This window comes from Pongo pygmaeus, chromosome 18 (genome assembly GCF_028885625.2).
Source record: "Pongo pygmaeus isolate AG05252 chromosome 18, NHGRI_mPonPyg2-v2.0_pri, whole genome shotgun sequence".
NCBI classification, from domain to species: domain Eukaryota; kingdom Metazoa; phylum Chordata; class Mammalia; order Primates; family Hominidae; genus Pongo; species Pongo pygmaeus.
The window spans coordinates 31,065,473-31,091,760 of NC_072391.2; the positions used below are offsets into that span (position 1 = coordinate 31,065,473).

Genomic DNA, 26,288 nt, shown 5'->3' on the forward strand with positions numbered 1-26,288 from the left:
GCTCAAGAGATCCTCCCGCCTCAGTTTCCCAAAGTGGTGAGATTACAGGCGTGAGCCAGTGCCTGGACTAATTTTTTTTTGTTTTTGTTTTGTTTGTTTTTTTTTTTTTGAGTCTCACTGTGTCACCCAGGCTGGAGTGCAGTGGCGCAATCTCAGGTTCCTCTGCCTCCCAGGTTCAAGCGATCCTTCTACCTCAGCCTCCCAAGTAGCTAGGACTATAGGCCCGTGAAACCATGCCCGGTTACTTTTTGTATTTTTAATAGAGACGGGGTTTCACAGAAAACTGTTTGTACAGAAAATACAAACAATTAAGTGGGCATGATGTTGCATGCCTGTAGTCCCCGTTACTTGGGCTGAGGTGGAGGTTGCAGTGAACTGAGATTGTGCCACTGCACTCCAGCCTGGGCTACAGAGTGAGACCCTGTCTCAAAATAATAATAATAATCATCATCATCATCATAATCATAATAATAATGCGACCGGGCACGGTGGCTTATGCCTGTAATCCCAGCACTTTGGAAGGCTGAAGCTGGCGGATCACTGGAGGCCAGGAGTTCGAGACCAGCATGGCCAACATGGCAAAACCTCATCTCTACTAAAAATGCAAAAATTAACCTGGCATGGTGGTGCACACCTGTGATCCCAGCTACTCGGGAGGCTGAGGCATGAGAATCGTTTGAACCCAGGAGGCAGAGGTTGCAGTGAGCCGAGATCGCACCACTGCACTCCAGCCTGGACGACAGAGTGAGACTCTGTCTCAAAAAAAAAAAAATAGGACATTGCACACCTCACTGAAGCCTTCCTTGAACTCCTCCCCAGTCTCCTGCCTCCGCCTCCACCCAGGGTGACCACTGTCCTGAATTTGGAATTCCTCACTCCTACGCCTGTCTTGATACTTTTTTCTTTTTTTGAGACAGAGTTTCACTCTTGTTGCCCAGGCTGGAGTGCAATGGCGCCATCTCAGCTCACTGCAACCTCTGCCTCCCGGGTTCAAGCAATTCTCCTGCCTTGGCCTCCTGAGTAGCTGGGATTACAGGCGTGCACCACCACACCTGGCTAATTTTGTATTTTTAGTAGAGACGGGTTTCTCCATGTTGGTCAGGCTGGTCTCGAACTCCCGACCCTAGGTGATCCACCTGCCTCGGCCTCCCAAAGTGCTAGGATTACAGGTGTGAGCCACTGCGCCTGGCACTGTCTTGATACTTTTACATAGATTCACATGCCTGACCAATATACAGCATTTGTACGAGGTTTGTTTTTTTTTGTTTTGTTTTGAGACAGGTCTCGGTCACCCAGGCTGCACTGCAGTGGCATAATCATGTACATGGTTGTGTGTGTGTATATATATATATGTGTGTGTGTGTGTATATATATGTATATGTGTGTGTGTGTATATATGTATATATGTATATATGTGTATATATGTATATATGTATATATGTGTATATATGTATATATGTGTATATATGTGTATATATGTATATATGTGTATATATGTATATGTGTATATATGTGTATATATGTATATATGTGTATATATGTATATATGTATATATGTGTATATATGTATATATGCGTATATATGTATATGTGTATATATGTATATATGTGTATATATGTATATATACGTATATATGTATATATGTGTATATATGTATATATGTGTGTGTATATATGTGTATATATGTATATGTGTATATGTGTATATATGTATATGTGTATGTGTGTATATATGTATGTGTATATATGTGTATATACGTATATGTGTATATATGTGTATATATACGTATATATACGTATATATGTGTGTGTATATATACGTATATGTACGTATATATGTGTGTGTATATATACGTATATGTACGTATATATGTGTGTGTATATATACGTATATGTACGTATATATGTGTGTGTATATATACGTATATGTACGTATATATGTGTGTGTATATATACGTATATGTACGTATATATGTGTGTATATATACGTATATGTACGTATATGTGTGTGTATCTATAAGTAGATATATACGTATATATGTGTGTGTATATATACATATATATGTGTATGTATATATACATATATATGTGTATGTATATATACATGTATATATGTGTATGTATATATACACTCCAGCCCAGGCTGGAGTGCAGTGTGTGTGTATATATATATACACACACACACACGTATATATACATATATATGCACATATACATATACATATATATACACACATATATATACAGCCCACCTCGGCCTCCCAAAGTGCTGGGATTACAGGCATGAGCCACCGTGCCTGGCCACACTGCGACTTCTCTGTCTTCTCTTAAGTGGTGGGTGTCTAAGCTGTCTCCAGCTGCAGTCATTACAATGCTGCCCTGCCGGAGTCTGCTTGTACCTGCCACTTTGGCCCATGTGCTGGAGTTGGTAAAGGTTTATAAACAGGATTTTTTTTTTTTTTGAGATGGAGTCTCACCCTGTTGCCCAGGCTGGAGTGCAGTGGTGCAATCTTGGCTTACTGCAATCTCCGCCTCCTGGGTTCAACCATATATATTTTTATATATATATATATATATATAGGGTTTCACTATGTTGCCCAGACTGGTCTTGAACTACTGGACCCAAATGATCCTCTCACCTTGGCCTCTCAAAGTGCTGGGATTACAGGCATGAGCCACCACGCCCAGCCTCATGTACATGTTTTTAACTTTACATGCATGACTTGCTTTGTGTGTTTTGTTTGCTGTGTGTGACATCACCACAATCTGTTGGTGATATCCATCAGTGGTGATGGGCCTGGCTGCAGTTCCTTCATTTTCTTTTTCTTTTTTTTTTTTTGAGACAGAGTCTCTGTCACCCAGGCTGGAGTGCAGTGGCACAATCTCAGCTCACTGCAACCTTCGCCTCCCAGGTTTAAGCGATTCTTCGGCCTCAGTCACCCAAGTGGCTAGGATTACAGGCGTGCACCATCACGTCCAGCTAATTTTTGTAATTTTAGTAGAGACGGGGTTTCGCCATGTTAGCCAGGCTGGTCTTGAACTCATGACCTCAGGTGATCCGCCTGCCTCGGCCTCCCAAAGTGCTGGGATTACAGGCATGAGCCACTGTGCCTGGCCCGCAGTTCCCTCATTTTATCGGCTGCTGAGCAGCTGTCATCTGACTGCACTGCGATTTTTTTTTTTTTTTTTTTTTTTTTGAGATGGAGTTTCCCTCTTGTCACCCAGGCTGGAGTGCAAAGGCAGAGTCTTGGCTCACTACAACCTCCGCCTCCCAGGTTCAAGCAATTCTCCTGCCTCAGCCTTCCGAGTAGCTGGGACTACAGGCTCTCGCCACCATGCCCAGCTAATTTTTGTATTTTTAGTAGAGACTGGGTTTCACTTTGTTGGCCAGGCTGGTCTTGAACTCCTGACCTCAGGTGATCCACCCACCTCGGCCTTCCAAAGTGCTGGGATTACAGGCGTGAGCCACCGTGCCTGGCCACACTGTAACTTCTCTGTTTTCTCTTAAGTGGTGGGTGTCTAAGCTGTCTCCAGCTGCAGTCATTACAATGCTGCCCTGCCGGAGTCTGCTTGTACCTGCCACTTTGGCCCATGTGCTGGAGTTGGTAAAGGTTTATAAACAGGATTTTTTTTTTTTTTTGAGATGGAGTCTCACCCTGTCGCCCAGGCTGGAGTGCAGTGGTGCAATCTTGGCTCACTGCAACCTCCGCCTCCTGGGTTCAAGCGATTCTCCTGCCTCAGCCTCCCGAGTAGCTGGGATTACAGGCACTTGCCACCAAGCCCAGCTAATTTTTGTATTTTTAGTAGAGTCAGGGTTTCACCATGTTGGCCAAACTCCTGACCTCAGGTGATCTGCCCACCTCGGCCTCCCAAAGTGCTGGGATTACAGGCGTGAACCACTGAGCCCGGCCTGGAGTTGGTGAAGGTTTATACCCAGGAATTTGTTAGGTAAAGGGAGACACACGGCTTCAGGTTCACCAGATGTTGCCAGATTGGTTATACTAATAGCCCTTGTTGGTCAACTGTTCTTTGGCTATCAGCCCAGGCACAAAGGTGCCTCTGCTCATGTCTATTTCTTCCAGAGAAAAGGATTTAACTCCCACACGTTGATGGTCAGACTGCCCAATCCCCTTCCCAGACCCTCCCACCGTCTTCTCCACCTGGGCCGCTTCTGAGCTTCCCCATTCAGGGCAGTCAGCACCTTACACAATAATCAGAACGAGGATGGGCACGGTGGCTTATGCCTGCAATCCCAACACTTTGAGAGGTCGAGGTGGGTGGATCATTTTAGGTTAGGAGTTTGAGACCAGCCTGGCCAACATGGTGAAGCCCCGTCTCTACTAAAAATACAAAGATTAGCCGGGCGTGGTGGTGGGCACCTATAATCCCAGCTACTTGGGAGGCTGAGGCAGGATAATCACTTGAACCCAGGAGACGGAGGTTGCAGTGAGCCGAGATCGCGCCACTGCACTCCAGCCTGGGTGACAAAGCGAGACTCCATCTCAAAAAAAAAAAAAAAAGAAGATTGTTTCTGGCCAGGCACAGCGGCTCACACGTGGAATCCCAGCAATTTTTTGGAGGCCAAGGCAAGCAAATTGCTTGAGCTCAGGAGTTCGAGACCAGCCTGGGCAACATGGTGAGACTCCGCCTCTACAGAAAATACAATTAGGTGGGCATGGCGGTGCATGCTTGTAGTCCCCGCTGCTTGGGCTGAGGTGGAAGGATCGCTTGAGCCTGAGAGGCAGAAGTTGCTGTGAGCCGAGATTGTGCCACTGCACTCAGCCTGGGCCACAGAATGAGACTCTGTCTCAAAATAATAATAATAATAATAATAATTCCAGCTACTTGGGAGGCTGAGGCAGGAGAATCGTTTGAACCCAGGAGGCGGAGGTTGCAGTGAGCTGAGATCGCATCACTGCACTCTAGCCTGGGTGACAAGAGCAAAACTCCGTCTCAAGAAAATCGTCATCATCATCGTCATCATCATCATCATCATCATCATCATCAGAATGAGGCTGCCAATCAGAGCAGCAGTGACCCGATGGGACAGACAGCCACAGATCTAATCCCAGGTGTACCTCTTCAGCTGTGTGCCCTTGGGCAAGTCACTTCACCTCTCTGAGCCTGTGTTTCCTCTCCTGCATAATGGGGACACTAAACTGTAACTGACAATAGAGGGGTCATGACGACGGCATGTAATGAGCATGGCAATGCAATGGGCGCTCCCTGAGGAGTCACTGTCACACGCATGTACCACTGCACCTGGCTGACCTTGAACGGAGCTGCTGTTATTACCTTTGGAGTCCACAGAGAACCACCACCAACTTTTCATCGCAAAACAACTTTGGCTGTAGTGACAGATACCCCAAGTAAAGCTGGTTGAAGAAAAACTGCCATTTATTGGCCCACACAATGCTTCAGGTATGTCCAGATCCAGGAGTCTTTTTTTTTTTTTTTTTTTTTTGAGACAGAGTCTTTCTCTGTTGCTCAGGCTGGAGTGCAGTGGCGTGATCTCAGCTCACTGCAACCTCCACCTCCCAGGTTCAAGTGATTCTCCTTCCTCAGCCTCCTGAGTAGCTGGGATTACAGGCACATGCCACCACACCTGGCTAATTTTTGTATTTTTAGTAAAGACAAGGTTCGCCATGTTGTCCAGGCTGGTCTTGATCTCCTGACCTCAGGTGATCCACCCGCCTCGGCCTCCCAAATGCTGAGATTACAGGCGGGAGCCACCACACCCGGCCCAGTTCCAGGAATTCTAATGACACCATTAGGAAGCTGGCTCTGTCCCTCTCCAGGCCACTCTCTCCTCCACGTTGGCTTCATTCCTAGGCAGGCTCTCCAAGTGGTGGCTCCAGGCCTGCATCTGTCCAGCTTAATCACTGCCCTGAACAGATGGAGCTTCTCCTGCCCAGCACTTCCTGCCTGGATCCCAGGGCTGCTCCTCACTGGCCCAGGCCTGATGACATACCCATACCTGAGCCAATCGTGATGGGCAGGGAAAGGATGGTGACCTGGGCCCAGGTCTGGGTCATGTGTTCAACAATCTCCAGGCCAGATGTGATCATTCACCTTAAATCCCCGGGAAACACTGAGTGCAGTGGCTCATGCCTGTTATCCCAGCACTTTGGGAGGCCAAGGCAGGAGGATCACTTGAGCTCAGGAGTTCAAGACCAGCCTGGGCGACACAGTGAAACCCCCATCTCTACAAAAAATAAAACATTAGCCAGGCATGGTGGCGTGTGTCTGTAGTCTCAGCTACTCAAGAAACTGAGCTGGGAGGATCACTTGACCCCAGGAGTTCAAGGCTGCACTGAGGCATGATTGCACTACCACATTCCAGCCTGGGCGACAGAGTGAGACCTCATTTCCAAAAAAGAAAAAACACGCTGGGCGCAGTGGCTCACACCTGTAATCTCAGCACTTTGGGAGGCCGAGGAGGGTGGGATCACCTGAGGTCAGGAGTTTGAGACCAGCCCGGCAACATAGTGAAACCCATCTCTACTAAAAATACAAAAATTAGCCAGGTGTGGTAGTCGGGGCCTGTAATCCCAGCTACTCAGGAGGCTGAGGCAGGAGAATTGTTTGAACCCAGGAGGCGGAGGTTGCAGTGAGCCAAGATCGCGCCACTGCACTCCAGCCTGGGCGACAGAGGGAGACCCCATCTCAAAAAAAAAAAAAAAAAAAAGGAAAAAGAAAAAACAAACACACAATCTCTAAAACTACATGGAATGAGATTGGGAAAGGAGTGAATCGCAGAGGAAAGCCAAGGTGAAATTCCCAAAATAAGGGGAAATGGATTCCGGCCAAGTAAAGGCAATAGATGCTCACCATGCCCTTGCTCCTCAGGATGAGGGTCACAGAACAGCAGCATCAGAATCACACAGCAGCGGCTCAGAAATGCAAGGTCTCAGGCCACGTCCTAGGCGAACTGAGTCAGAACCCGCCCCACAGCAAAGTCTGCCGGTGAGTCACCGACCCATCAAAGTCTCAAAAGTGCTGTGCTGCATATTAACTTTTTCAGTTGCTTAGGTCATTTTTAAGTTCTGTTTTATTGAGAACCACAAAAGGTAAGAACTGAGAGAGTCCTCCCAGGTCATCAGGTCCCATCCCTTGGTCTAAGGATGGCGAAACCATTGTCACAGCCAGCAGCTGCCGTGTCCTGGGACTGTCTCATGGGGCGATGTGTCCTGAGCCCCAGCAGTGCCAGCCCAGGTCAGAAGGCTTCATTCAGAAGGGGGGTGTCCCAGCCACTGTCTGCTGTCACTCACAGCACCTGGCTGAGCCCCCATGGAGGATGGAGACCCACAGATACACACACACACACACACACACACACACACAGAGACATCTCCAAATCTCTGACTCAGACTCACACACAGGCACACACAGACGCACGCTCAACACAGACACACGCAGGCCTTTATTCTATTACACAGAGTAGGGCTGGGGCCAGGGCAGGTCATTCTCAGCCTGCGTCAGAAGGTGCAGAGTGTTCGGGGGACACAGGCCGAACCCCAAAGTGATAATAAGTTACGGGGGGATTTCTCAGGCTGTTGTCATGCTGGAGCAAGGGCAGGACGCCATGTGAGGACCCCAGAGCCACTTCCAGCTGCCCAGCTCAGCCGTCCCAGGCAAGCCTGGTTCCAGGACAGACTCGGCCTCCACTGAAACACAGCAGGGCAGGGAGAGATACGGATCAGGAGGCTGATGGGGGTCAGCAGGTACCCAGAGACAGAGAGACAAGCCAGAGGTAGGGTTGGGCAAGGGGGTCCTGGAGGGAGGGAGTAGAGCCTGTGGGCCCAGGGCAGGGTGGAGACAGGGCAGACCTCTCACCAGGCCCTCAGTTCAGCTCCTGCAGATTCTCGTAATCTGGAGCCCCCTCTTCCTCCACTTCCTCTGCCTCCTGGGAACTCAGGGCGGCTGTAGGGGAGGGGAGGTTGGTCTCCAGCTTGCAAGCTATCCCCCCAAGCCCAAGGCAGCTACCCCAGCTCCTGCCCCCCCGCAGCACACACCAGGCTCAGTCTTAGCCGCTCCAGGATGCAGTTCCTGGGACACATTCACATACTCCCGGCTGCCATCTGTGGGGACAGATCAGAAGGAGGGGCAGCCACGCAAAGGGGTCAGGAGGGCGAGAGAGCAAGGGGACGTCCAGACAGAGGGGGCAGAGGGTGTGGGCAGCCCCAGGGTGGGATCTGGTCACACTGAGAGCATGGTGGGGCGGCGGGGTGCAGGGGCAGGCACCGACAAGCACCGGTCACTCACCCAGAGACGCTTCTGCGCTCTCCCCGCTCTCCGGAACGTTCACGTAATCATCAATGGACTCCACTGTGGAAAAGCCAGCCCCACCTCAGCACTGTGACCAGAGACCCTTGGCCACAGGTTCCCAGAGAACCCCCAACCTCAGCCATGCAGACCTCCCCAATGGTAGACCCCAGAGGCTCGCCACACAGCCACCCCCATTAGCCCCACAGAATGAAGAGAGGGGACTCCAGGCTGGCAAGGATGGTGTTGGTGATGGTGATGGTGGCCTGGACAAGGGCAAGGGCCGTGGAGAGGGAGGGAGGAGGTCCACTTGACCGGGACTGAGGAGAGCTCACAAAGGGTTAGGCCCCAGCACAGCCCCTAGGCTGGGGAGCAGGGACGGAGTGCGGCTCGGAGCAGTGGGAGTTTGGTGGCGTGTGTGGAGGGGACATGACGCACTCAGCCCAGCAGACACCTCCTCCTCCCTAACCCCCATCCCCGCCCGCCCCCTGCCAGCCACTGCCTATGTCTCACTCCCATGTCAGCCCTTCATGGCGCCTGTCACCATCCATGTTATTTGGGGGCTTTTTGTTTGTTTTTGTTTTTCTTGAGACAGGGTCTCGCTCTGTTACCCAGGCTGGAGTGCAGTGGCGCAATCTCAGCTCACCGCAACCTTGACCTCCTGGGCTCAGATGATCTTCCTACCTCAGCTCCTACCAGGCCAGGCTAAATTTTGGAATTTTTGTAGAGACAGGGTCTCCCTATGCTGCCCAGGCTGGTCTTGAACTCCTGGGTTCAAGTGACCCACCCGCCTCAGCCTCCCAAAGTGCTGGGATCACAGGCATCAGCTACCATGCCTGGTTATTTGGTTCTTTTATTTTATTTATTTATATATTTTTGAGATGGAGTCTCCCTCTGTCGCCTAGAGGGCTGGAGAGCAGTGGTGTGATCTTGGCCCACTGTAACCTCTGCCTCCCGGTTCAAGCAATTCTCCTGCCTCAGCCTCCTGAGTAGCTGGGATTACAGGTGCCCGCCAGCATGCCCTGCTAATTTTGGTATTTTTAGTAGAGACTGGGTTTCGCCATGTTGGCCAGGTCAGTCTCGAACTCCTGACCTCAGGTGATCCACCCACTTTGGCCTCCCAAAGTGCTGGGATTACAGGCGTGAGCCACCGTGCCCGGCCTATTTGGTTCTTTTATGTGTTTCTTGTTTGTTTTTGAAGACCACCCCGGTTCAATCCCAGCTCCAGCACTAACCAACCACATAACCTCAGCCAAGGTACCTTACCTCTCTGTGTCTCAGTTTTCTCCTCTGTAAAATAGGGCCTGTCACACAGCAGTGCTGTTAAACAGATAAACCCTGTATCATACAAAGGGGACAACTGGAGCACAGGAGGGTACGGGCAGGCCCGGGAGCCCCAGGGCAGTGAGGTTAGTGAGTGAACACATGTCAGACTCTTAGCAAGGCATGCAGGAGGCCCTCGGTGAATCTTAGCTATTTTATCTTTTTTTTTTTTTTAACACAAGGTCTCACTCTGTCACCCAGGCTGGAGTGCAGTGGCATGATCTCGTCTCACTGCAACTTCCGCCTGTGGGGCTCAGATGATCCACCCATTTCAGCCTCCTGAGCAGCTGGGACTACAGGCATGCGCCACCACGCTTGGCTAATTTTTTTTTTTTTTTTTTTTTTTGTAAAGATGAGGTTTCGCCATGTTGCTCAGGCTGGTCTTAAACTCCTGGGCTCAAGCAATCCTCCCGCCTCGGCCTCCCGAAGTGCTAGGATTACAGGAGTTAGCCACCATGCCCAGCCAGCTATTTTATCAGGACAGTCTGCCTCCTTAACTGTTATATCCACAGCATTAGCCCAGCAGAGGCATGTAGTAAATGCTCAATGAATGAATGAATGAAAGAAAAGAAGTACTTGGATACAGTCTGGAGCTTAGGAGAGAGCAAACTGGGAATTTGGATGGCAAACAAAGCCAGGGTGTACAAGTGATAGCCCAGGACAAGTATATACAGAGAGAGCAAAGCAACAGAAAACTAAAGAATCCCGGACATTGAGGAAAGCCCAGAGGATGTGACCAGGCAGGATGAGACCATAAGGAAGGGAGAAATGCAGCTCAAAGGAAACAGGGCAGTGCAGGAAGCAGAAGAAAACTGACAAACACACACAGACACACAAGACAACTTCTAATTAACATCCTTAGAGATGTACAAGATGGTAGTGCCTCCATGAAACAAGAACAGGAGGCTATAAAAAAAGAACAGTCAGAGAACAAGAAAGAGCTTCTGGATAGGACAAATAAAATTGCAGTGGAACAGTTGAAGAATACAGACAAGGAAATCTCCCAGAGGATAAAAGGAAAGGACAGAGAGATAGGAAGGAAGAGAGAGAAAGTTGAGAAGAACAGAAGAACAGGGCCGGGCATGGTGGCTCACACCTATAATCCCAGCACTTTGGGAGGCCGAGGTGGGAGGATCACTTGAGCCCAGGAGTTTAAGGCCAGCCTGGGCAACATAGCGAGACCATCTCTACAAAAAAAATTTTTAAATAAGCTAGGTGTGGTGGCATGCGCCTGTGGTCTCAGCTACTTGGGAGGCTGAGGCCGAGTAGCCTACTTGGGAAGATCACTGGAGCCCAGGAGTTCAAGGCCGCAGCGAGCTACAATGGCACCACTGCACTCCACCCTATCCCTAAAAAAATTAAAAAATAAAAACAAATGCCTGACTCACTGGAGAAGGCACTGTCTCGGATGCCAGGGGTGCTGAGGGCAGGAGCTGATGGGGCAGCAGTGCTAGCAGCCGGGGTGCTGTCGGGAAGCACCACCCTGAAAGGAAGTGAAAAGGGCCGGTGAGCGAGGGGGGAAGCACAGCCTCAGCCCTCACCTCCCACCTCCCACCTGGCCACTCACAGGTAGCCCGGGTTGTGATAGTCATCCTCATCCTCATCCGCGTCCTCACAGGCTGGTTCTGGAGGTAACGACACAGGGGTCAGCCTAGCCCAGGACGGACCCCAGACTCCCCACCCAGCCTGGGCACCTCGGATCCCAGACGCACCCTCGTTCTCGTAGCTCGCCACACTGTTGACTTCAAAGAGAGGGTGAGAGGGAGACTGAGTCAGCTCAGGCCAGGCCTATCTTCTTCCCAGCCCCGGCCGCCTGAACCCTTCCCCACACTTACCACCATCAGAATCCCGCCGGGAAGATGGCGTCCGGTGGGAGCCCCCGAGGGGCTGCGGGGATCTTCTGGGAGTCAAAGGTCAGGGGTCATGCCTGAGGTGGGGCTCAGGGGGCAACAGCAGTTGCAAAAGGGAAAGGGGCCCCCAATCCAAAAAAGTGAAGGGGCGGAGAGTGGAGTTTGGAGGGGCAGGGGCTGAGCTTTGGAGGGGCAGGGGCTGAGCAGCTACTCACGGGATGGGGAGCAGGTCTGGCGGGCTCAGGGGTGGGTAGGAGGTGACAAGCGGGTAGGCAGGTGGCCAGGGGGCGACCGTGTCTGAGGACACAGAACCAAGTTGAAAGAAGGACTCCAGACATCGTCAAGGCCTCAAAGAACAGACTAAGCCCCTGAAAGCTCCGCACCCTAGACAGGCCTGGGGGAGCCATCTCCCCTCTCCTAGCTCAGGTCAAGGCCATGTGGGCAACCCCAGGGTGGCAGGGGAAGGCTGAAGGTTCACACTCACTCCCACACCAGGGGACCCTCTCCCTGGCACCCGAGGTAGGGGACCCTTCTTGTACTCACGAGGCCGTTTGAACTGGATGCCCCTTGGATACAAACTGGTAAAGGAGACACAGCTTGGGGATGGGGCTGGAAGAAGCCCCAGCCCTGCCCCGCCATGGGGTGTGGAGGGAGACCCAGGGCGGCCGGGGCAGACTCACCTATCTGAGGATGTGCTGTCATAGGAGCCTGGGAAAGAGAGGGCTGGTGAGGCAGGAACAGCGGGTGCTTAGGGCAGAAGGTGCTGGGATCCAGGGACTCTCAGGGGCGCTGGGATCAGGACAGAGGCAGGGACAGAGCCAGGACAGACACAGGGGCTGGGAGTGGATGAGGATCCCGTCGGTGTCCCCGGGCCCTGGGCACCCCCACGTTTCCCACTCACCTGGCAGTCTGTGGCAGTGCACACACAGTGCCATCAACACGGCCAGGATGGGCAGCAGCAGGAGCCCCAGCACACAGGGGACCAGGATGGCCTCCTCCATCTGCAGGGGAGCTCGGAGCAGGCCGGCTGCACCCCCAGGCCCCTTAAGGGCAGAGCCAAGGCCAGACGAAGATGGGGTGAGGACCGGGTGAGGACCGGGCCCGGCAGGGGGCAGGGGGCAGGTAGGCACCAGGTGGCGGGGGAGCCCGGGAGGAGGTAGCTGTGCCCTCCCCAGGGCTCCCGGGATGGGTCCCCTCTTTTACTGGGCTGAGTGTGCGTCCAGCTGGCTGTGGAAAGTCCCTGCTCCCAGGGTGGTCAGACCAGGGCCTGGGCCGAAGTCAGGGGATCCAGTCGCCCCTGCGTCCCAGCCCTACCTGCCCCTCCTCGGCGCCCGCCTCTCCCTGTGCCCGCCCTCCCTCCCGCCTGCGGCAGGAAGCTGTGGTGAGCACCAGGCGAGGGCAGGAAATCATCGAGTTCTCAGCCGGCTGCACCCGCCCCCTTCCCACCCCACCCCGCCAGTGGGGAGGGGGCAGGAGGAGACCCAGAAGCCACCCCAGGCACTCACCAAGGGTCTGCTGGCCCCCCGAGATGGGGACAGCCACCTGCCAGCTGGCAGCCGCGGCCTCCATATCCAGGACCCAGGGAGGCAGCGAGCAGGGAGGCCCTGACAGTGGGAATTCTGGGGTACAAAGGGCAGTGCCCAGCCCCACCTCAGCCAGGCCTATGAGGCAAGGGACAGGCTCCAGGGAAGCAGGGGCGTGACTCACGGTCACACTCAGCCAGCTCACTCAGAGGAGAGCAGTCCCCCATCTCAGTCACCCAGCCCAGAAGGGCAGAGGCTCACCCAGAGCCCCAAGGAATGACCCACAGTCTTCAGGAGCCCTGGGGTGAAGACGGGGTACAAGATCAGAGGCCACCCAGAGAAAGACGAGAGCAGGCACCTGGGGTCTGGCTACAAATTTTATTCCGTTACAAATAGCACCGAGCCCTTGGGGCTGCCCCTGTGGAGAGGGATCCCCCTCCTGGACCCCCACCTCCTCCCCTGAGCTACCCATGTAGTGTCTGGGAGCTGGGACATGGCCCAGGGTCCCTCTGGAAGCTGGGCCAGGCCAAGGGGTTAGGCCCAGGCCCTTCGTGGGGTGGGCCCAGGGCCAGCTGTGGCAGATGTGCAGGCAGATGAGCGATGGCCTCTCAGATGAGCACGCTGGCCACGGGCACGCGGGTGGAGCGGCCCCGCTGGGGCACCACAATCTGGTCGTCTGTGGACCCTGCTTCGTGCAGCAGGCCTGCGGGGGGAGGGTCAGAGCCAGGGTGAGCTGGATGGACAGACAGACAAAGCCAGAGAAGGGCAAACAGGCAGCGGGAAATGGATGGAGAAGCCACAGAGCCACCCCAGGGGTGGATGCAGACAGACTGGAGGCCAAACAAGGGGAGGGCTGTGGACTGAGCTGCCAGGTGCATAGGAGTGGGCAGACAGGTGGGCAGACAGATGGACCGACAGACAGGCAGATCAAGAAGCTGGGCTGGGCACAGCTCCTAACTGACCCTGCACGTGCAGCTGCGCCCGCCGGCGGTCACCCTCAATGAAGATGGCGGTGCCCAGGAAGGCTGCACCGCCCAGTGCCCCAACAAACGCGCAGAGCATGAGTGAGAACTGCAGAGCCCGGAACTCGGACAAGAAGGAGGGGGGCCAGTTCCGGCGCAGGCGGTCAGAGATCTGCAGGGAGAGGAGACAGGAAAGCCAGGGGAGTCAGCCTCACGGATGAGCCAGGAGCTCAGCCAGCCCCTGAGCTCCAGGGAGAAAGACAAGTGGTGCCCAGGAAAGGGAAGGAGGTTTGAGCTAGATGCGGTGGCCCATGCCTATCATCCCAGCTACTCAGGAGGCTGAGGTGGGAGGATCGCATGAGCCTAGGAGGTCGAGGCTGCAGTGAGCCATGATCGTGCCACTACACTGCAGCCTGGGCAACAGAGTGAGGTCTTGTCTCAGGAAGAAAAGAAAAGAGAAAAGGAGGAGTTTGGATCACCAGGGTAAGGTCCCTGGCCTTACTGGTAGAAATATTCAAAGACAAAATCTTTCTCCTCCAGTTGACAATGGTAGGTGAGAAGTGCCCAGCGCACAGGACACAGACACTTCACAAGGGCCAGGCCTTCTGATCCAGCCCAGGCTCAGGACACCAGCCAAGTCTGGAAATGTAAGTTCCCCCACCCCATGCCAGCCAAGAAATAATGCTCACCAGGCCAATGAGGTAGGGGCTCCCAGCGTCGCCCAGCAGGTGGGACAGCACGATCTGGAAGGCTTCGGCGGTGGAGCGTCGGGTAGGGATTACCACGTACTGTGGAGGAGTTGGTGGAGCTCAGTGGGTGCTCTAGGCTCCAGGGGGCAGGAGGCAGGGGGCCAGGAGACCAACAAGGGTCCGCCTAGGCTGGGGTCAGAGGTGTGCCTGGGGTTGAGGTCGCAGGGCAGGCCGGGGGTCTGCTATAGATTTTATTGTAGAAGGTAGGTTGAGGCTGGGCTTTGAGGGGTAAAGGCAACACTCCTGACCCCAACTCTGCTCTCATCAGCCTCTGCGCTGAGCCTGGAGCTGCCCAGTGACTCACCAGCAGAATGTCGGCCACGATGGCCCAGTTCATGGACAGGAGGGTCTCTCCAATGAAGATGAAAATCTGGGGGAAGAAAGGGTGGGGGGTTCATGACAGTAAGGGCAAATACATGGAAGGTTGACCATGTTCCCAGCTCATCTATTAACTAATTTAATCCTCACTACACCCCAGTGAGACAGGTGCTACTAATATTCCCATTTTACACATGATGAAACTGAGCACAGAGAGGTTAAGTTACTTGTCCAATGTCACACAGCTGGGAAGAGCCAGAGCTGTGATTCAAAACCAGGCATTCCACCTTGAGTGGCCATTATGCTGACTGCTCCTCCACCCTGGACCCATGCCATCCCCCTTGACACCTGCTGGCTACTCACATAAGTGGCCACGATGCTACCACGGGCGCAGGCAAGGGACAGGAAGAGGAAGGGTGCAGAGCCCAGGAGGCCAGCGGCACAAACCAGGGGATCAGCCCGGGGGTTAGAGTGGCGGAGCCGGCGGCTGATCTCCACGCCCAGGCCCACACCCAGGACTCCGGTCAGGCAGGTGATGAGTCCAAAGATGAGACTAGGAGTGAGGGAAGGGAATGGGGGTTTGTCCCTGTGCCTGCCAAGGCCCCTACGCTGTCCATCCTAGCCACCCTCACAACCAAGGTCCCTACAGACACAGCACCCCATGGTTCGCACAGCCCTGAGTGGCAGACATCATCCCATCACTTATTTCCCAGACCAGGAAACGGAGATTCCAGGAGAGCAGGCAGCTTGTGAAGTCAGGAGTCAAACTCCCTGCCTGGGTCTGAGCCACAGATGCTCTTCACTCCAGCCCTGCCACCCGCAGGCGCCCCGGCATAGCCCCATCTGAGCACCTGTCAGAGGAAGAGCAGGAGTCTCCAGGAAGGCAGGGTGGGGTCTCCCCGAGGACCACGCGGGAACGCAGCAGGAATGCCGGAGCCCACAGAGCCAGGGAGCCCGTGACAAAGGCCACAGCAGTGAAGCCCAGGGAAGACAGGACGAAACTAGGACTGCAGATAGTTGGGAGGGAGAGAGTAAGACCCCACGGAAGTGTCAAGGCAGGAGGGGACCTCTCTTCTCCCTTCCTAGCTTATTTTAGTAAGGTCACACCACCAGGTGCAGAGGTGGTTCTGGCTCCCAGGATCTGGGCCTGTAATTCAAACAGCTGCCACAAGCAGGCAGTAGTGACCGAATTACTGGCCTTGGGGTGTGGCCAGGAACAGGAACATCCCCACTTAAACCTCAAACCAGACGCCAGGGGGCCTCAGATGGTGGTCTAGGGTGGGAATAAACTCACTTTCTTGCCAGAGCCCTCAGATCTGCCCACCACGAGGTGGGGTTCAGGGGTGGCAAATCTGAGTGGCGCTCCACGGCTCCCCTTGGCGGCTCCCGCACTACCAGGAACAGCAGCAGAACGGCCACCACTCCTAGACCCGGTGTCACCTGGGAGACAGAGGGCTTCAGGATAGGCACAGGCAGAGACACACTCAAGCCCTGGGCTGGAGGAGAGTGTGGGGTACAGATAACTCCAGCCTGAGACCTAAAATACCCAGTTAAGTGCCTGCTCCAAGAAGCCGAACCTACAATTTGGGGGAAGGAGGCTGCCACTAGGGTCCACCCTATTTTTGCAAGCCTAGCTTTGCTTCCTCTTTGGTAATTTTCTTTTGGGAAACCAGTACCCCTACTTCTCTCAATCCACTTGGTTTAAATAGGAACCCAGGCCTGGCCAACAAGAGGACTGACTGTTAACCACCCCAGCCTCGGTGACGGATTCCGCAGAGGGCACGTGATGCATGTTCATCTAGTCAGACACTATCCTGGAAACATGGCCCCAGGGTCCAAGGTGCCAATGTTGCTAAATGGAAAGATAATCATCTGGAGTTCTCACATCCTTAAGAATGATGTTAACACAGAGAAAAGTAAAGCTCAGAAGAGAAGGGCAGTGTGGGGGGGCCCTGGATCCAGCTTTACCTGACTGAAGCTCACCTGGGACTTTCAGGAAGAAAGCCAAGACAGCCCCTTTAGGGGGCTTACGGTGTTTTTTTGTTTTGTTTTGTTTTGTTTTCGAGACGGAGTCTCACTCTGTCACCCAGGCCGGAGTGCAGTGGTGCGATCTTGGCTCACTGCAACCTCAGCCTACCGGGTTCATGCCATTCTCCTGCCTCAGCCTCCGGAGTAGCTGGGACTACAGGCACCCGCCACCATGCCCGGCTAATTTTTTTTTGTATTTTTAGTAGAGACGGGGTTTCACCGTGTTAGCCAGGATGGTCTCGATCTCCTGACCTTGTGATCCACCCGCCTTGGCCTCCCGAAGTGCTGGGATTACAGGCATGAGCCACCGCGCCCGGCCTCTAGGGGGCTTACAGTTTTACAATAGGCTTCCGTCACCTGCATGCAAGAATTCTGTCTAGCACATGCCTTCCAGGTGAGGGCGGCCAGCCTTCTGCAGGCTGGCCCCAAAAAAGGGGTATTTGGAGCCAGGCGCATGGCTCACACCTGTAAGCCCAGCACTTTAGGAGGCCAAAGCAAGAGGATTGCTTGAGGCCAGGAGTTCAAGACCAACCTGGGCAACATACAAAGACCCCGTCTCTACAAAAAAAAAATTTTTTTTTTTTTTTTTGTGCCATGGCACGATCTCTGCTCACTGCAACCTCTGCCTCCCGGGTTCAAGCGATTCTCCTGCCTCAGCCTCCCAAGTAGCTGGGATTACAGGCATGCGTCACCATGCCCAGCTAATTATGTATTTTTAGTAGAGACAGGGTTTCACCATGTTGGTCAAGCTGGCCTCGAACTCCTGACCTCAGGTGATCCGCCCACCTCAGCCTCCCAAAGTGCTGGGATTATAGGCACGAGCCATCATGCCTAGCAAAATTTTTTTTTTTTTTTTGAGACGGAGTCTCCCACTGTCGCCCAGGCTAGAGTGCAGTGGCGCAATCTCAGCTTGCTGCAACCTCCGCCTCCTGGGTTCAAGTGTGATTCTCCTGCCTCAGCCCCCCAAGTAGCTGGGATTACAGGCATGCACCACCATGCCCAGCTAATTTTTGTATTTTTAGTAGAGCCAAGGTTTCACCATGTTGGCCAGGCTGGTCTTGAATTCCTGACCTCAAGTGATCCACCTGCCTCAGCCTCCCAAAATGCTGGGATACAGGTGTTAGCCACCACGCCCAGCCTACAAAAAGAAAAAGTTTTTTTAATTAGCCAGGCATGGTGGTGGGCACCTATAGTCCCAGCTACTTGGGAGGCTGAGGTGGGAGGATCACTTGAGCTCAGGAGTTCAAGGCTACAGTGAGCTATGATTGCACCACTGCACTGCATGCAGCCTGGGTGACACAAGACCCTGTCTCTTAAAAGAAAAATGGGCATTGGGAAAGGGTCCAAAGGTAGGAAACAGGGATCAGTGAGAATGTCACTGACCCACCCCCAGGCCAAGACCAGACTCACCCTCAGAGCCCAGTGCCAGTCTCCAGCCATATCCTTCACTTTGGAGCCTGCAATGTAGCCCAGACCACTGTGGGAGGGAGAGAGGGGAAAAAGGGGGGACAGCCAGTCAGTCCAGTCCCCCACACCAGGCCCTTCTGCCTTCCCCCAGGCCCCAGGCCCACTCACCTGCCCACCGGAATGGCAAAGTAGAAGATGCTGAGCATCCGACTCCGCTGGTCGGCCACAAAGAGGTCGGCAATGAGAGTGGGCGCGATGGTGGAATAACTGGCCTCCCCGACCCCCACCAGGCCCCGGGTCAGGAGGAGCAGCCAGAAATGCTGGGGAGAGAGACCGGGGAGAGGTGGCACCCCAGCCTGCAGCCAACCTCCGGGCTACCTCACCAGCCCGCTCCCAAGAGGCAGCAGGGATGGCAGGAGATGCCTGGGTTTTAGAATCACACAGACCTGAGCTTGCATCCTGGCTCCACCACTTACTAGCTGCGATTTGGGGAAAATAACTTAACCTCTCTGAGCCTCAGTTTCCTCATCTGCAAAAGGAGGATAACAACAACTTTTCACAGAGCTATTGCAAGGACTAGACAATAAAAGGTCTAAATAAGACAACCCCTGCTTGCCTGGTAGGGGCAAGTTTTTTAATTTTTTTTTTTAATGAATAATGACCTTAGATGGGAGTTTATGTGTCTACTAAAGACACCTGAAACTAAGGACGGGTACAGTCACCCAAGGAAAGTACGTAGGTCCTGGGGCTGAGGACAGAGTTCTGGGGTGGAGTGAAAACAGACAGAGGAGGCTTCAAAGGAACAAAGAAGCACCAGCCAGGGAGGCAGGAGGAAAACCAGAAGAGTGTGGCATCGCAAAGGGAGGAGAGAGTTTCAGGAAGGAAGAGTGGGTTAACAGTGCCAGAGGATCCTAGCATGAACAGGACCAGGAAGTTGGAGCTGTGTTTAGCAACCAGGAGGCCACTGTCGACTTTGGCAAGAGCAGAGTCCATGGAGTGGTGGGAGCAGAAGTCAGCAGCAGCACTCAAGGGGTGAGCAGGCATGAGGAAGTGCAGGCAGAGTGACAGCATCTCCCCGGCCGCTCTTTTACCCACACTGGTGCCACGCTCTTGGGGCCCTTCAGGAAGTCTGATCAGGAATGAGAGGAGGGAGAGAGGGCAGGCCAGGTAGGGTTTGGAGTGTTTAGGTATGGAGTAGAAGGAGTCAGTGGTCAGGGGAAGAGGGGATGATGAACAGAGAATGCTCTAGAAGAAAAGGGGAGAGGGTGGGGTGGGGCGGGTTAACTCAGGCAAGGAGGGGTATAAAATGGCATGGACCAGGGAAACTGCAGGAGTCCCTGAGGCCCAGTCTGCCATGGCTCCAAGGAGCAGCAGCAGAGACTGACAGGGAGGGGGTGTGGGCAGAAGCGGGAGCCAGCTTGGGGCCTCACCTCTCCAGGGATGAAGGATGACCCCAGTGTCACCAGGGACCAGAAGGCAATGCCCCCGCACATGAGATACTTCCGATTGTACCTGTCACCCAGGTAGCCAAACACAGGTGCCAACACCATGTAACTGGAGATGAACACTAGGGGGAAGGAGAGAGTCACAGCTCAGCCCAGGTACCCCTACCTCCCACTCCCATCCCAGCTGGAACCACTAAAGCACAAGAGATGCCTGCCTTCTCCTCACAGAATTCACAACACCCCCACATCCCAGCCTGAAGCCCATCAGAGCTTCCTGCCAGGCGGATGGTCCAGCTCCACCTTGAACACCTTTCCAGACTTCCCATTGTATAATGGATGGTCCCACTACTTGTCAATTCCTTCCACCTAGCCAAAACAAGCTCCAAATTCCATACATACCATGGCTCACAATGCCCCTGTCCGATCTAGCCCCTGCCTACCTCTCTACACTCATGGCCAGCCTTTTTCCCTTCCTCTGTCTGCATCCCAATGGCCCAATTGTCAAGGCCAATACCACTAGGGGTTTAGGCACCTGCTGTCTCCTCTATCAAGGACAGTCTCTCCTCTCCCCCTGAAACTTCACAGAGCATAGTTCCTTCAGGTTCCAGCTCAGATACTTGCCCAGGGCCAAGGGTCAAGCATGCTGCCCAGGTGAGCACACATCCAGTACCTGACTCTCACATTTACAATTTTCTCTCTTTTTTTTTTTTTTTTTTTTTTTAGACGAAGTCTCGCTCTGTTGCCAGGTTGGAGTGCTGTGGCGCGATCTCAGCTCACTGCACCCTCCGCCTCCCAGGTTCAAAGCGATTCTCCTGCCTCAGCCTCTCAAGCAGCTGGGACTACAGGGGCGTGCCACCATGCCCAGCTAATTTTTGTATTTTTAATAGAGATGGGGTTTCACCATGTTAGCCAGGATGGTCTCAATCTCCTGATCTCGTGATCCACCCGCCTCGGCCTCCCAAAGTGCTGGGATTACAGGTGTGAGCCACAGCGCTTGGCCTGTTTTCTGTTACATAACACTTATCCCTATGGGAAAACTGTCCCACTTTAGTTTAGGGTTTTACTGGCTGTTGCTCCCTCATGCATAGCATACTATCAGCTCCCAAGGCAAGGTCCTTGCCTGTATTGGCCATGACTGTGTTTCTTTCACTTACTTAACACACAGCCTAGTGCAAAACAGGTGCTCAATAAGCATGTGAAGAGAGTGAATAAATGCGGCTGCCTAGAAAGAGCTGCTGCTCTAACTCAACAACTCTTCAGATGTTTGAAGACCTTGCCCTACGATCCCATTCTCATTGCTCCAGACTTTGCCTCAAATACCTCCAGTTCCTCATTGGCCTGGAGTAGAGAAAAGAACACTGCAAGACCTGGTTTCAAATTCCTGTTCCGCCTCCAACTGGTGGTGTGACCCTGGGCAAGTCTTAACTCTTCTCCAAGCCTCAGTTTCTTTATAAGCTGTAGATATCACTACCTACTTCCTCTATAAAATAGGAACAATAACACCTATTTTTGGCTGATAGAAGGATTAGAAGACAAGGGGCATAAAAGTTCTTAGCAAAGTCCTACAGGTGTAATCATCACTTCCTCCAGGCCTGGCACACAATGAGTACTCAGAAATGGTTGAGAAATGAATGAAGGAGGGAAGGAAGAAAAAGGGCTTGGCTCTAGCTTTGCCTCTCCCACAAGTCCCAAAGTTGTGAACAAGTAAAACACACCTCTCCCCATTCCAGACACCCTCTCCTGCCTTTATTTATTTATTTATTTATTTATTTATTTATTTATGAGATGGAGTCTCGCTCTGTCACCCAGGCTGGAGTGCAGTGGTGCGATCTTGGCTCACTGCAACCTCTGCCTCCCGGGTTCAAGTAATTCTCATGCCTCAGCCTCCCAAGTACCTGGGATTACAGGCGCCCGCCACCACGCCTGGCTAATTTTTGTATTTTTAATACAGATGGGGTTTCGTCATGTTGGCCAGGCTGGTCTTGAACTCCTAACTTCAAGTGATCCACTCATCTTGGCCTCCAAAGTGCTGGGACTACAGACATAAGTCACCACACCCAACCCTCCTGCCATTATTTACTGGGTGTCTACCATGTGCCAAACACTGCACTAGGCCCTTCACAGGCAATCTTTTAGTTAATCTTCACATCAGTCCTAAGAGATGATTCGTGTTATTACTTGTTCCATCTTATAGACAAGGAAAATGAGGCTTAGAGAGGTTGAGTGCCTTGCCTACCATCACACAATAAGTGGAAGAGCTGAGATTTAAACCCAGGTCTGTCTTCATCTGGGTGAAGTTATACTTAGTTATACTAAACTGACTCCCTCTTTAAATGTGGTGTCCCGCTGACCCCCGAGCGACATCAGGGCCATCACCTCCCCTAACTGGCCACAAAACCTCCATTAATGAGCCCCCAGACAGGCCAGCGCGTGGCCCCAGTTGAAACAGAACAGAAAGAGGAGCGGCTGTGTGACCAGGAGGGGTCCCCACTCACCGGTCTGGATGAGCCCAGAGCTACTGTCCCCGATGTTGAAGAACTGCTCGATGTCGGGAAGGACGCCTGAGAAGGAGAAAATTCAGGACGGTCCGGCAAAGCAGCGCCACCCTCGGGACCCTGGCTCCCCTCTCCTAGACTATCTTCCTCCCAGAAGTGAGTCCCTACCAGCCACGGTGAAGCGGTCCATGTAGTTCAGGAGATTGATGTAGCACAGCACCGCCACTATGAGAGCCGAACGGCCGGGAGACAGGCCGGTGATGCGCTGCAGCCCCTCCTGGTCCGGGACCTCGGGCTCCTCGGACTTCGGGTTCCCCGTGGACCCTGGCAACCTTGGGGTGCCAGGCACTGGCCTGTCGTCCGGGTCATCCGCCTGGCTGAGGAAGGGCGCGGTGTCGGACCCGGCCATGGTCCCGGGGGGCCGCGCCCGCCCGCGCTCCGGTCCCACCGACGATCCCACCTGCGAGGGGAGGGGGCTGGAGAAAGGAGGATGGACCCAACACAGGCGAGGGAAGTGCGCCCGGAGACGTGGAGCTTGCCCCGAAGCACAGAGCACCACTGAGAAGGGACCCGGGCCCTGTCACGCCTCTCCGTCTCAGTAGACACACAGCGCGGAGGGGACGTGCGGAATACACGTGATGTCGGGGACAGGAGCGGGCTGAAGAGGGCACGATCCCACGCGAAGGCCACCCCTCACCCGAGGTAGGAGCCCGCTGCACTTGCTGTCGATCAGCCCGGGCGCTGCACCACGGCAGCCGCCATGTTGCTCAAAGCCGGTCATGTGACGCGGGAGCCAGGGTGGAGGGTGTCCCCGAGGGTAAGCCCTCGACACGTGACCTGCCGCCCGACTACGGAAGCGTCTTGGGCGTTCCGCCCGGGCTCACACGTCATGTGACGGCCGGCCGGTCGCCGGAGTAACCAGGAACTTTCCCAGACCCTGCGGTCCCTGGAGCGTCAAAAAGGGCGTCCCGGTGACTAGGTGGAGTCGCCTGCCCTTCCGAATCTCAGCTGTCTTATCTGGAACCCCCACGTGGCAGACTCCATCTTCATCAAACGGGATAATGGGGTCTCAAAAGGTTTTGGAAGTAGTAGATACCTCTAAAAGCCAAGGAGCAGCCCTAGTTCTCGGGAACCATCCTGCCTTCCTCCCAGGGTCTGGCTGGCGGCTTTTTACTCTCAATAAGGGATGGATGGATGGATGGATAAATGGATGGATGGAGCTCGAGCAGCGCGATGGATGGAGGGATGGAGGGACGGAGGGATGGACAGACGGACGGATGGAGCTTGAGCAACGCCCCGCCCTTTGTTGAGATTCCCCAACCCTGCTAGCCTTATAAACTCCTGAGCCTTCACCGTGGACACTTAAATACCTATTAAAGGAAGCGTCTCCACCCGCCGCTCCTGGAGCATGTTCTTCCTCACTCCAATCGGGAATGGAGCCCTTGCGCCCTCCGGTGGGCTTTTGTAGGGCAGGCAGGGGCTCCTAGCCTAAGGAGACTCCCAGCTGCAGGACTGGGGTCAAAGGGATAACTTGGAGTGGTTCTTTAGTGGCACCCTATAATCTCCAAGCTACATCTAATAAAGCACTCTAAGTAAAATTAGTATAGTTCTGTGCAAATACAGCTTCAAGACCCATCTTTCAACCAGCCCTTGAAGGCCCTCTACTGAAATTCTGGAATCTCGTGGGGAGAGCATCCCCCCACCCCAAAACGCCTTGTTAGAAACTATTTCAAGTCCGAATACCCATAATTGGCTTTGACCCCCCCATATTAGGTGCCTCGTGTTTCAGAACCTTAAGCTTGGTTTCCCCTGGCGGACAGGAACTTCAGGTTGCAGCCATTTAATTCCCTCAACAAAATATTATTGAACATGTATGTGCCTGGCATTTTACCAGGTTTCAGGGAAAGGCAGACTTACTCCCTTCCCTCGTGGAGCTTATCTAGAGAGTGATACGCATTGTAAATTGCACCTGTGAAGTGAAAAGGCAAGCCACAGGTTGAATGAAAATATTTACAAAGCATCTATCTGCCAAAAGACTTGTATCCATGTAAAGAACTCCTTTTTTTTTCTTTTTTTAGAGACAGACGCTTGCTCTGTCACCCAGGCTGGAGCTGGAGTGTAATGGCGTGATCTCGGCTCACTGCAACCTCCACCTCCGGGGTCCAAGCGATTCTTGTGCCTCAGCCTCCCAAGTAGCTGGGATAACAGGCACGTGCCACCACACCCGGCTATTTTTTGTATTTTTGGTAGAGATGGGGTTTCAGCAGGTTGTCCAGGCTGGTCTTGAACTCCTGACCTCAAGTGATCTGCCCGCCTCAGCCTCCCACCATGCTGGGATTACAGGGGTAAGCCACCATGCCCAGTGTCATTTTAATTTTTATGTTTGTAGAGATGAGTTCTCGCTATGTTGTCCAGGCTAGTCTGGAACTCCTGAACTCAAGCAATCCTCCCACCTCATCCTCCCAAAATGCTAGGACTACAGGTGTGAGCCACTGCACCCAGCTCTTTTGTCCATTTTAGCCAGGCGTAGTAGCACATGCCTGTAATCCCAGCTACTTGGGAGGCTGAGGCAGGAGAATGGCTTGAACCCGGAGGCGGAGGTTGCAGTGAGCCGAGATCGCACCACTGCACTCCAGCCTGGACAACAGACTAAGACTCCGTCTCAAAAAAAAAAAAAAAAAAGAAAGAAAATATCATTCTGGCTGCAGCATGGAAGATGGATTTGAGAGGCCAGAGGGGAAACAGCCACCCGTGAAGCGGCTGTGGCACTAGCCTAGGCTGCAGGCAGTGGTGGCTTGGCCTAGGACAGCATGGAGAGGGGCAGAGGGAGCTGATTCGGGAGGGAGCTGGGGCTATTAAGTTGAATGGGTGATGCAGTGGGTGTGGGGGATGAAAAGGGATCAAGAGTGAAACTTTTCTGGCTCATGCAGAGATGGATGGTGCTGGGATTCTTTGAGACAGTTTAATCATTCAACAAACATTTGTTAGGACACTATTGTGTCAAGGTGTCAGACACCAAGCAAGAGACTTTTTTGAGATGGAGTCTTGCTCTGTTGCCCAGGCTGGTGTGCTGTGGCACAATCACAGCTCACTGCAGTCTCGAACTCCTGGGCTCAAGTGATCCTCCCACCTCAGCCTCCTGAGTAGCTGGGACTACAGGCATGCACCACACACTTGGCTAATTTTTTTATGTTTGTAGAGATGGGGTCTCACTAGATTGCCCAGGCTGGTCTGGAACTCCTGGCCTCAAGTGATCCTCCCACCCCAGCCCCCTGAAGTGCTGGGATTACAGGCATGAGCCACTGCGGCCCAGCCAAGAGATTTTTAAGAAGAGTTTATTTTCAAGGAGCTTACAGTCCCATAGGGAAGAAAAACCTGGACGCGTGGATGGGTGTACCAAGCCAGACTCCAAGCAGAGGTGGGACACACAAAAGACAATCTGACCAGTCCTATGAGGAGCCTTATGGAGGAACTGACCCTGAGTTGGAGGGGGTGACGGGTAGGGAGGTGGGAGACAGTAAAGGCATAGAGAAAAAAAGGCAAAATGGTATGTTGCTACTTCAAGTATGATCAGCTGCATCGCATCACTTGGGACCTTGCTGGAAATGCAGCATCTCACGCCCCACCAGAGCTGCTGATCCAGCATCTGCACACTAACAAGGTCCCCAGACAACCTGTGTGCACACTGACAAGAGATAGTCTCTGGTCTCCTTGAGAATTTTGAGCCATACATCAGACCCACCTGCATCTACACCGGGCTGTGCAATGGGAGGCCCTGTGGTCTAGAGCAGGTTCATTCATCTTTCTAAGCTGCTGTTTTTCTTTCTTTCTTTTTTTTTTTTTCCCCGAGACAGCGTCTCACTCTCTCACCCAGGCTGGAGTGCAGTGGCATGATCTCAGCTCACTGCAACCTCTGCCTCCTG

The 26,288-nt window shown here is 53.3% G+C and overlaps 2 protein-coding genes across 4 annotated transcripts; both read right to left on the reverse strand.

Annotated features, from left to right (window-relative positions):
• Positions 1-7,070: 7,070 nt before the first annotated feature.
• LAT (linker for activation of T cells) lies at positions 7,071-13,007 on the reverse strand. Its single transcript, XM_054454392.2, is given in 14 exon segments — positions 7,071-7,667; positions 7,837-7,923; positions 8,016-8,081; positions 8,266-8,328; positions 10,977-11,071; positions 11,156-11,213; positions 11,301-11,330; positions 11,424-11,488; positions 11,654-11,735; positions 11,982-12,016; positions 12,119-12,146; positions 12,340-12,481; positions 12,944-12,956; positions 12,958-13,007. Coding segments are annotated over 13 exon segments (807 nt in total). The 3' UTR covers positions 7,071-7,667; positions 7,837-7,843.
• A 318-nt stretch (positions 13,008-13,325) lies between these two features.
• On the reverse strand, positions 13,326-23,199 carry SPNS1 (SPNS lysolipid transporter 1, lysophospholipid). 3 transcript variants are annotated; one of them, XM_054454393.2, is made up of 13 exons: positions 23,063-23,199; positions 22,534-22,825; positions 22,366-22,431; positions 19,856-19,992; positions 18,594-18,745; positions 18,429-18,495; positions 16,285-16,430; positions 15,842-15,997; positions 15,354-15,543; positions 14,977-15,042; positions 14,613-14,711; positions 13,924-14,095; positions 13,326-13,664 (listed from the first exon to the last, which is right to left on the reverse strand). In XM_054454393.2, the coding sequence occupies exons 1-13, from the start codon at positions 23,144-23,146 to the stop codon at positions 13,570-13,572; spliced, it is 1,722 nt and encodes a 573-aa protein (XP_054310368.2). In that variant the 5' UTR covers positions 23,147-23,199; the 3' UTR covers positions 13,326-13,569. The 3 variants fall into 3 exon arrangements, with proteins under 3 accessions (XP_054310368.2, XP_054310369.2, XP_054310370.2); XM_054454394.2 differs by having other exon boundaries at positions 22,534-22,738; positions 23,063-23,155; XM_054454395.2 differs by lacking the exon at positions 15,842-15,997.
• Positions 23,200-26,288: the final 3,089 nt, after the last annotated feature.

Excerpts from the sequence above, each read along its gene's own strand:
- SPNS1 (XM_054454393.2), bottom strand. The coding sequence starts at position 23,146 with ATGACCGGCTTTGAGCAACATGGCGGCTGCCGTGGTGCAGCGCCCGGG. Across the intron at positions 22,826-23,062 it reads GCAGCGGGCTCCTACCTCGG|GTGGGATCGTCGGTGGGACC; the intron begins GTGAGGGGTGGC and ends CTCCCCTCGCAG. Across the intron at positions 14,096-14,612 it reads GCCCCTACCTCATTGGCCTG|ATCTCTGACCGCCTGCGCCG; the intron begins GTGAGCATTATT and ends CTCTCCCTGCAG.